At 44.6% G+C, this 10,132-nt stretch overlaps 1 protein-coding gene across 1 annotated transcript; it reads left to right on the top strand.

Moving 5' to 3' along the window:
• The first annotated feature begins 5,624 nt into the window (after positions 1 to 5,624).
• Positions 5,625 to 9,139, top strand: LOC136546349 (beta-1,3-galactosyltransferase 7-like). The gene is made up of 11 exons (XM_066538326.1): positions 5,625 to 5,951; positions 6,085 to 6,181; positions 6,682 to 6,740; positions 6,848 to 7,038; positions 7,253 to 7,313; positions 7,451 to 7,523; positions 7,674 to 7,794; positions 7,900 to 7,987; positions 8,086 to 8,211; positions 8,306 to 8,415; positions 8,505 to 9,139. The coding sequence occupies exons 1-11, from the start codon at positions 5,845 to 5,847 to the stop codon at positions 8,651 to 8,653; spliced, it is 1,182 nt and encodes a 393-aa protein (XP_066394423.1). The 5' UTR covers positions 5,625 to 5,844; the 3' UTR covers positions 8,654 to 9,139.
• The last annotated feature ends 993 nt before the right edge of the window (positions 9,140 to 10,132 follow it).

The following is a 10,132-nucleotide window of genomic DNA, read 5'->3' as shown; positions in this document are numbered from 1 at the left end:
TTCAGCATTAACTCATTCAATGATCTAAACACTGAAAGAAATCAAAACTAAGGTCACAGAGCAACTTGCCCCACCTGGCCACCTTCGTCAGCCTGTTCGTCTGGCTGGGCTGGATCGTGGATTATTTACTACTAGCTGGTTTGGTGTGAGAGAAAAATACTGTTCCAGCTTATATTCCACGATCGTATACGATCGTTTACGGCCTGCCGAACAGCCTGCATATTAATGCATCTATTATAATCCACTGATTTAAACATTTATAAAAATCAATGGGTTCAATCTCCTCCTATCCCGTCATAAACTAGGACACATCGTGATCACAAACGCATGCAAGCATAACGGGACTCACTGCAGCCGGTGGTGACGAAGTGGATATTGACGCCAACAAGCGGCCACAAGCCCACAACCGTGTCTTGCCCTGCGGTCCGCTCACCCCTCCTGGTCTATGGTCTGGAAGTTCGTACCGCCACATTACAACAACTCTTAAGGCTATCTCCAACAACACCACCTAAAATACAATATTCATTCGTACTTTGGGTAGCGCTACAGGCAAAAGGTTCAATACATATTCGGCATCTTCTCCAACAACAAGACCCAAAAGAGAATCCTTTCTAAATGGGTTTTCAGGAGAGATGATATCTATATTTGGGTTGTGTCTCTCAGACAACCTAAAATAGGTCTCCCGTATAGGTACTATGTTGGAGGTTGATTTTGGATCTCTCACTATTTATTTTGGGTTTGGGTCTCCTTATTGGAGACCGTCTAAGTCCTAACCGGAGCCGGTGCCCCTTGCCTCCGCCTTATCGTCGCCCTTAGCGGCCGCGACATCCATCTCGGGTTTGACGCTGACCGACATTATCGTCAGCGGCGGTGGCGGCGGTGGCGAGCCGGTGATGGGTGGCGGTGGTGACGGGTGGGCGGGTCCGTGGGTGGCAGCGGCAGCGGTATATGGTACGAGGAAGGGAAGGGTTTGAAACAACCAGATTGGAATATTTTCTGACCGTACACGTATATGTTTTTTTAGCAGAGATAGTATACGTATAGGTGGGGACACTACAGACATTTCGGTCCGAAGGATTTTGGATCGGGCCTTAAAAAGCCGGTAAAAAATTTTGGCCCGAGCATAAAGACTGAACTTGTACGTTTTTTAATAATAAGTGCCACTTTGATCAGTTGAATTATACTTAGAATTATTATTAGCAGATATGCACATGGGTTGTAACGGGAGGAAAAAAAAACTACCAAACGTTGGAAAACGAGAATGAGAATGCTACATTTTATATATTTTTTACACTTTTTATAAATTAATAAGCTATAATTTATTTTATGACGATCAATGACATCTACCCCTCTGTCTCACAAAGCTTGACGCTAGAGAATTGGTCACGCAGAACAATGTTGAGGTTAAAAGAACTTACATACCCTACTTCCCATTGGACATGACTACAGCACCACCACAGCACCACTTACAGCACCGTTTTTTATTCACCTCCTGTGAGGGAAAGGAGTAGCTGCGCAGGGGATGGATGGACTAACAGGACGCTAGGGTGGAACCCCTCACTCTTTTTGGTACAGATTTGAATGAGGATCAAGTATTATAGGACGGAAGGAGTATCATATAAGTTAATGTTGACAATAATATAATAATGTTCTATTAAGTCTATCTCAAATTAAAAATATAGCCTTAATAAATGTTGGTGTGGCAAAAAAAATTGGGATAGCGAAGGAGGAAGAAAAGAAGAGAGAGAGAGCCCAGCGAGTGAACAACCAGCCCTTCTCCCCCTCCCTCCTCTCCGCTCCCCCTTTGGAGAGGTTCTCTTTATGCCCTTGTGGGTTTATATTTACAGAAATGCCACTAGGGGCTACAAATGGATCTGTAGAAGGGCTTGTATTTACAAAAATGACACCAAAGGTACCAACGCTCCCCAAACATTATTTTGTGAGCCATAAGCTATGTAATTGTGCCTTAAACATGATAGGGGGGCCCCAACATATTACACACCCCAACAATAAATATCTTTTTCTTCTATTGTAAGGCATAAAAATATTTAGTCATAAATATATCATAACTTTAATTTTATATCATTATTGTGTTGGTAGAGTTACATATCTAGGTATGTGAATTTTATTGAGGACCCATAAAAATATGTAATTATATTATTCCGATCAAAGTTGGTAAGGAGTTTCATGTCAAGGGTTGATTTGTCCATTCATGATTATAATAGAGATCACTCTCAATTTCCAAATGGTAGCCCACACCGAGAATTACATTGGTATATGCATACTGCTTAGAGATAGATCTATTTTGATTAGATTGGATAATAAATTACTTAAAATTTTAGTTCGTGATATAATTATTAGTTGGACCATCGGCTGGTTCAAATTCTAATAAAAATAAAATTTATTTCTTATCAAAACTATATTAACATTTATTATTTATATTTATAAGAATAAACATTAGATACTCTAGTCTAGAAAAAAAGGAAAAAGCACTGAACAGAAAGGAGAAAAAGGAAGCGGACGCTCACGGAAAAGTGGTGGAAGGGAAACGAGAACAGACGCTCTAGGAAAAGTTGTCAAAAATAAATCATGTAAAATAAATTATTTGCACTTTTTTTTTTTCAAAATGTCAAAATCAAGGAAAGTTGTTAGTAGAAAACCATATGTTGGTAAACCCAATCACTATTCGGCGCGCGTGCGCTCGGCCATGTAGCAACGCACGGACGCGTGGCGCAAGAAGGATCCACCGTATAGCAGCGTATACGTGGCGCATGGGGGAATGGGGACTGAGCATGGATGGTGGACGTGGGGAGAGGAGCGGACCACGTGCTGTGTGCCAGATCTGTTTCTTTTGCATTTGCAAATGGCATACAAACTTAAAAATATAATAACTTTCATGACAAGTATCTATTTTTAATTCCGTTAGCACCGTATAGCAGCGTATACGTGCGTGTGCGCACGTAGCTTCTCCGTCCGGCACGCGTACGTCGCTACTCCTCCGAGCGTGCGCGCGTAGAGGAAGATCGTCGGTTGGTAAAGAAAAGAGTGCCTGGACTGCCTTAGCGTATGTCGTACACGACAATGTAAGCGTCATACAGGCCATGCCTCTCAAGGTCAATCTGCTTCAAGAATTTGAAAGAAGGGATTGGAATTTTTTCAAAGTGGATCTTCAACATTAGTATATAGGCTTGTCTTCCAGACGGCCACCCTACCGCTACCGGATACCGGTCCAACTCAGCAGCGCCACGCCTCGGCATCGCCATCCCCAAACGCGCACACGCGAGCTCTTACGCGCTATAAAGTCCTGGATCCATGAATCAAAACAAAAAAAAGGATCCAGATAGGGACGGCCGTCACGCCCAGGGAGGGTTTATTGGTGCAAGACGCGCTGTCTGGACTGGTGTTGCTGGCGTTCTGCAATGTGTTGTTGTGTTGATAAGGTATGCCTGCAATTTCCATCTACTACACTTGTCCAGTTTGTGTACTGACTTCCCATCACCCTTGCAGCGGACTGGTGTATTGGACATGCCACTCAGAAGATAGGGCGTAATATGTCATGTGCAGGCTTGCAAGGTTGGTCACAATGGTGTGAAGAAAATTATTTCTGGCAGCATATGATTTTGTGTGATGGACTGTTTTGACAAATGATGCTTCTTAACACCGGTGCACGTTTTTGCCCCAGCTTCTTGTTAGTTATGAATCTGTGATGGGTCATGATCATGCAAATCTCGTGGTTAAAACTGAAACTGGCAAAGAATACAGCTCCATGTGGCAATTGACGGTCACCTGCAGCAACAAGTTAGTACTCCATCTTCCATAAAAACAAACTATGGGTTGTGTGTCAGAAAAGCAGTTCAAGTTTAACCAAGTTTCTAGTGAATAATATTTATATTTATGACTCCAAATCAATTTATTATAAAAAATGCATTTCATAATTAATCTAATGATATTTATTTGATATAATAAATACGGATATTTTTTTTATCTATAATTGGTTAAACTTAAGATACTAAAACGTGACACTATTTTAGAATTGTATTTTTACTGGATGGGGAGAGTACTACTATTTACATAAAGCCTCCTAGCCACTTTCAGTTGACTTCATCTAAGTCGGGACGCTGTTTCGCCCTGTTTCATCGTTGTGGGCTCGTTCGTTTGAACTTATCAGCCGGCTTATCAGTTAGAATCTATAGTATTTTTCTCTCATAACGAAACAGCTTTAGCTAGAGCCGAATAGGCCCAGATGATTGCTATACAGTCTTGGAGGCATCGAAACCAGTGTCCAGCTATCGAAGCACGTATTGAAAACGCCATTTTTGCTTCAAGTTGGAGAACGCCATTTCTGTACTGCCGGCATTCCAGTTTTTTCTTTATGTTTTGTTGAAGACGGTGACACGGTGTGTAGGGCCCCATTGCCGGCTGGGCGCGACAACAAAACAAGATAGTGCTGCTGGATCGAGCCATATGTAATATGTTCCGGTCGATGGCAACGTAGGGGTTTTAGGCTTTTTATTTAGTTATTAAATTAAAAGGCCTGTACAGCCGCCGATGCCGTATTGCCGTTCCGTCGAAAGTAACAACATTCCGTTGGCGTGTGGCGCGTTGTTCGCGGCGCTGGTTCTGCTTCGTCGCTTTCCCTGAAGCGTGGAGCGTTAGACCGGGCAACACATGCTTTGGAATTACCAGTCGTATCTGCAGCCATTTCTTTAGGGTACGTGATTTCCCTTCTCGCTTGGCTAGCCACGGTCCACGGGTCGATTCAATCGCGTTTGGGTCACAACTGCAACCTAGTCCGACTCGGGCTAACTGAGCTGTAAGTTTCGACTCGAGCACACCAGCTGACACGGTGGGTCATGCTACGTGGATTCTCCGGCGACGGCGAGAGTGAAACTTGCCATCATTGGTTGAGTTGCTTTGGTAGTTCGGTGAACGAATCTACCCGTGTCGCGTACGGTGTGAATCTATGAGAACTCTGGCGCACCTTGCCGTCGCCGGCGGCTGCTGGCGCGGCGCCCTCGATGGTGCGTCCCGTCTGAGAGGGACAGGCAGGGTCAGCGATGCCATGGACGCCCAGGTGGCTGCCACGCGTGGGTCTCCGCGGTCTCACCCTCACGTGTCCCGTGCCGCGTCCCTCGCGCTCGCGGACCCGGAAGTGACGCGGAACTCGCCATGCCGGTGCCAACGCGGCAGGCCGCCGGCGCCCAAAATGATGCCACTTTTTTAGGTCTCAGTTATCGCAGTTGGGACGCACGGGCTTTCTTTAATTCCCTTCAGATAGTATTATTAACTTGATTTTTAAGGAAGTTTTTTTTTATAAATCTCATTTAGAAAAAGTGAGCTGTCAAATGACATGGTTTCCTCCCTACAGTTAAAAAAAACTCCCTCTGTTTGAAAATATAGGACACATTAGGATTAAAAAACAAATTTAGTACGTATGGCTTGATCAATAATTCCGTGTGTCTTAAAAGGCAAACTGATTTTGAAGTAATTGATGATGTATTTAAGTATTTTATTTAAGAGAAAAAGAAAATGGAGCCCCGTAACAGGCTTCCTCTAAACCACAGGCAGGCATCCCCGTTCCCCACCTATGTCTCCGTCTAGAAAAACAGCGTTCCCACCCTTGCGCCGTGAACGTAGCATTTGCTCCGAGTCCACCATTAAATTAAACTAAGTCGTCGTCTCCCTCTTGGTGTTTCCCTCCTCCTCTGCTTCGGTTACGTCGAACCTGCATAAAGCCGCCCTCCCCTTGCTTGCCTATGGTGTGACTCACGAAACGCATAGCACGAGTCCCAGGATAGACACGACACGACGACGGAGCGGAGGAGGGAGGCGGAACGATCGGAGATGAAGCCCAAGAACGGCGGCCCCGCCTCGGAAAGGCGGCTGCTCTCGCGCCGGATACTGATCCTCTGCTTTCTCAGCTTCTTCCTCGGCATGCTCGTCACGGACCTGTGAGTCAATAGATTGGTTTCTGTTCTTCTTACTTCTTTGTTGGAGCCATGCCCGGTAAGTTCCGTGCGTGTCAGCGCGTGCTGCAAGGCTTACGGGTTCTGCCTTCTGCGGCGGCGACGGTTTTCGTGGCAGGTTTGGATCGGTGCCGAGCCCGGTCGTGGTGCAGAGCCGGTGGCACGAGCACGACAGGGAGCTGCAGAGCCTTTCTGAAGATTTTGTTGCCAAGCCGGTAGGCCTGCCTAACCTCTGAAACTTTCTCCTTTTTTTCCCCTTCTGTTTATTATCCTTTTTTTTGGCTTGCTCGATAAATCCCTGAACCTAATCTCAGATTGCTACTTCAGACATTGTTGAATTCAACATTGTTACAGGCATCATATTCATGTCTTGTTTACTACTATATGAACTATGGCAGTATTTATCAGGCACGAAAACGTAGATTAAAGACTATGGCGGTTTAGGGAACACGAGGAAATGAATATGCACCATTTATGCACTAATAAAGTACCTCTTGTAGTTTTTGGCACCACTTTTTTTTTTAAATGTCTCCTGCATTTGACTACACTGTTCGATAAAGCACATAAAATTGTACTATTGCGAAAACGTGAAGCAAGCTTTTCAAGGTCAAGAAGTATGTTCTTTAACATGGATTTCTAAACCGTGTGCCCTCAAATTCTTCGGTAATCCTTCCGAGGAGTAATAATTCTGTTAACCTCCCTTTCTTGGTTTCAGAAACCAGCTGAAGATAGTGACATTATGGGGGAGGTGTCAAAGACTCATGAGGCCATACAGTAAGTCAGCGTCGATCTTGAAAACTGTTCATAGAAACTGTTTTTCGTCTATCAGTGCCTCTCGGACTGTCAATTCGGGACTAATTTGGGTATCATTTTGTTTTCAGATCCTTAGAAAAGTCAATTGACACACTGCAGATGGAGCTGGCAGCAAAGCGCAGCAGCAATGAGCTTCATGGGGAAAGTACAGGTGGTATAAGTAAGCAGAGGAGAAGGGCGTTTGTAGTGATTGGGATCAACACCGCCTTCAGTAGCAGGAAGCGTCGGGATTCTGTGAGGGAGACCTGGATGCCTCAAGGTTCGTGTTATGCACTGCGATTTTTTGCCGACTGATGCTGCTTAGCGATTGTTTATTGTGTTCCTTGTTCCTAGGCTCCTAGCTAGAGGAAATGATGCAGGATTCTCTCTGTTTTTTTTGAAAGATCCAATGCCGCAGGAAATCTCCATTAGGGCTGATTGCTATTTCTAAGTAATGCTTTCTGTCTCTTGCATACTGACCTGCTGTTTATTAGGTGAGAAACTCAAGAAACTGGAGGAGAAGGGAATCATCATCCGATTTACGATAGGACATAGGTATGCATGCTTAACTGTATTATCTTTCAGTTTAACGTTTGCGAATACGTTACAAACGCATATTTAAGAAGCTGTACATATTCAATAGTTTATGCATTTACTTACTGAAGTAAAAAACTGGTTTTTATGCGTTGCAGCGCCACATCAAACAACGTCCTTGATAAAGCTATAGACGCGGAGGATGAAATGCATCACGACTTTCTTAGGCTGGTATGATGATCTTCACTAACTATATAACTTACCATTGTTTTAATTTGCCCTTTAAGTTGAAGCACAAACATCCAAATCAATTTTCTGCCGCTGGTTGAGGGACTGTCATCTGTGTTAAACATTGTTCTGATACACTGTACATGCTTACAGGATCATGTTGAAGGGTACCACAAGCTATCTGCAAAGACCAAGATATTCTTCTCCACTGCTGTGGCCTTATGGGATGCAGATTTCTATGTCAAGGTGGACGACGATGTTCACGTAAACCTAGGTACTACTCTTTAGTATAGACTATTAGTATATACACCTCTAAAATCACCGACGACAGTGGAGAGGGTCTATTCATAGTATTTATTAACTGGCGTAAAATGTGCAGGGATGCTCATCGCAACCCTTGGTCGGCATAAATTGAAACCACGGGTGTATATTGGTTGTATGAAGTCGGGACCAGTCCTTTCTGACAAGTAATTCTTCTGAAAACTGCCTAGAAAATTGAAGTTCCAACACATGGAATTCTCTAGATGCTAACGTTTATTCCATTTCACTGATGTTTTCTCATCAGAAATGCAAAATACCATGAGCCTGAGTTCTGGAAGTTTGGAGAAGACGGGAACAAGTACTTCCGCCATGCCACAGGGCAGATATATGCCATCTCCAAGGATCTTGCCACCTACATCTCGATCAACCAGTAAGATCGGAGCACGGTTTGTGCTCACTCGGACAAATTTTCTTTTTCTTGAGTGGCAGCTGATGCAGCTATGTATGTTCATCGTATCGCCCAGGCCCATATTGCATAAATATGCAAACGAAGATGTATCTCTCGGCGCATGGTTTATCGGCCTAGATGTGGAGCACATCGACGATAGGGACATGTGTTGTGGCACACCACCAGGTCAGTTTCTTCAGCACCTCTGTATATACCATGCACCTCAGTTTCTTCTAAGTTGTAACCAATCTTTGCTCTCTGAAATTTCCTCTCAGATTGTGAGTGGAAAGCACAAGCAGGAAACGTTTGTGTTGCGTCGTTTGACTGGCAGTGCAGTGGGGTCTGCAATCCAGTTGAGAGGCTAAAATACGTGCACTCGAGATGCAGTGAAGGAGAGGATGCAATTTGGAGTGCCTCCTTCTGACAAAGATGATGTTAAGGGCGTGCAGGATGAAGAGGGAATGATCGCCAGTGCCTGTATATATAAACACACGCTTGTGTGCAGGCCATAGCTGCCTTGTGTTCCTAGAAGACTCGCGTTGTATGCACAAAGGAAGTTCAGAGAAGGGGAGGCATGCATGTCTGATACAGGAAGAAGCTACTGGAGCACGTCATTTTTATTTTATTTTTTTGTTGAGAAATAGGTGATACAGCCATACAGGGCTCATGCGGGGTAGGTATACAGCCTGTTCGTTTCGGCTGGATTGGCTTATAAGCCATGGGCTGAAGTACTGCTGGCTGGTTTGGTATGAGAGAAAAACACTGTTGGCTGGTTGATAAGCCAAGCGAGATACAGGCATATACAGCCTGCCGAACAGGCTGATGTTTTTTCAGTCGTCTGTGCAGAAACACGAATATTTTCAGTTACTTCATTCGTCTCCAATTAGAATATATTCGATTACTTTGATCAGGATCAGAGAAGTTTTCTGCAACATTATCTTTTCGACACTCACTATCAGTTTCAGGGTTTTAGTGGCAACAGCATGCACACCATTAATGCCTAACACTTCCTCCAAAAATTGCACAAGTCGGGACAAAATAGACATGATCATAGATTAGTGGACAAAACAAAAGAGCAACAAAGTTTATGGAATATAGGCCCTGTTCGGCTGGCTGAAAAAACGGTTGATTTATTGTAAGAGAAAAACACTGTTATTTCGCTAAACCAGTACGACTGATAAGTTCAAGCGAACAAGGCCATAGCACTTGGATACTGTGAAACCAGCTTATATGATTCGACGTGAACAGATAGAGACACACAACTATGGATCTGAGTGCAACGAGTAACAACAAACATGAAAGGGAGAGGCTAGCCCTTGGAGGTCCGGACAAAAGCGTGTGTCTGGACGCCTACGCCACCTTCATCATGCGCGCCCGCGAAAAGGCCACGTCTGCCGCTCCTTCCCCTGGCCCCCTCATCTCTCTCTGCGACCGCGAGTCCGGACGCCCGCACGCCTACGGGAAATGCTGCGCCCACCGCTCCTTCCCCCTGATCCCCTTCTCTATCTCTGGGCAGGCGGGACTCGAGAGCCGGTACAAGGACGAGCACGCCCCCTCCGCAAGATCCTAGGTGCGCTATGCGCCCCGACCATCTGCCCACGGCTCGCCACGCCCCATCCCCCGGTGCCCAGGACGTGCCCCCAGGACTGTATCTCTGAAACATGAAACACTTGGATGCAACATATGAATGAAGCAAATGAAACATTTGGAACATACAGTTGCAACATGTGTGTGAAACATATGCAACATCTAGATAAAATACTTGTAAATTGCAACATGAAAACAATTATTCCAACATACGACTGAAACAACTGCAACATTTCGAACATACTCTTGCAACATAGGTGTGAAACATGTGCAACATTCAGATAAAAACGCTTGCAACATAAGTCTGAAACATATG

Source organism: Miscanthus floridulus, chromosome 3 (assembly GCF_019320115.1).
Source record: "Miscanthus floridulus cultivar M001 chromosome 3, ASM1932011v1, whole genome shotgun sequence".
Taxonomy (NCBI): domain Eukaryota; kingdom Viridiplantae; phylum Streptophyta; class Magnoliopsida; order Poales; family Poaceae; genus Miscanthus; species Miscanthus floridulus.
This window is presented reverse-complemented; position numbering and strand designations above follow the sequence as displayed.

Excerpts from the sequence above, each read along its gene's own strand:
- LOC136546349 (XM_066538326.1), top strand. The coding sequence starts at position 5,845 with ATGAAGCCCAAGAACGGCGGCCCCGCCTCGGAAAGGCGGCTGCTCTCG. Across the intron at positions 6,182-6,681 it reads AAGATTTTGTTGCCAAGCCG|AAACCAGCTGAAGATAGTGA; the intron begins GTAGGCCTGCCT and ends TCTTGGTTTCAG. Across the intron at positions 7,524-7,673 it reads ATCACGACTTTCTTAGGCTG|GATCATGTTGAAGGGTACCA; the intron begins GTATGATGATCT and ends ACATGCTTACAG.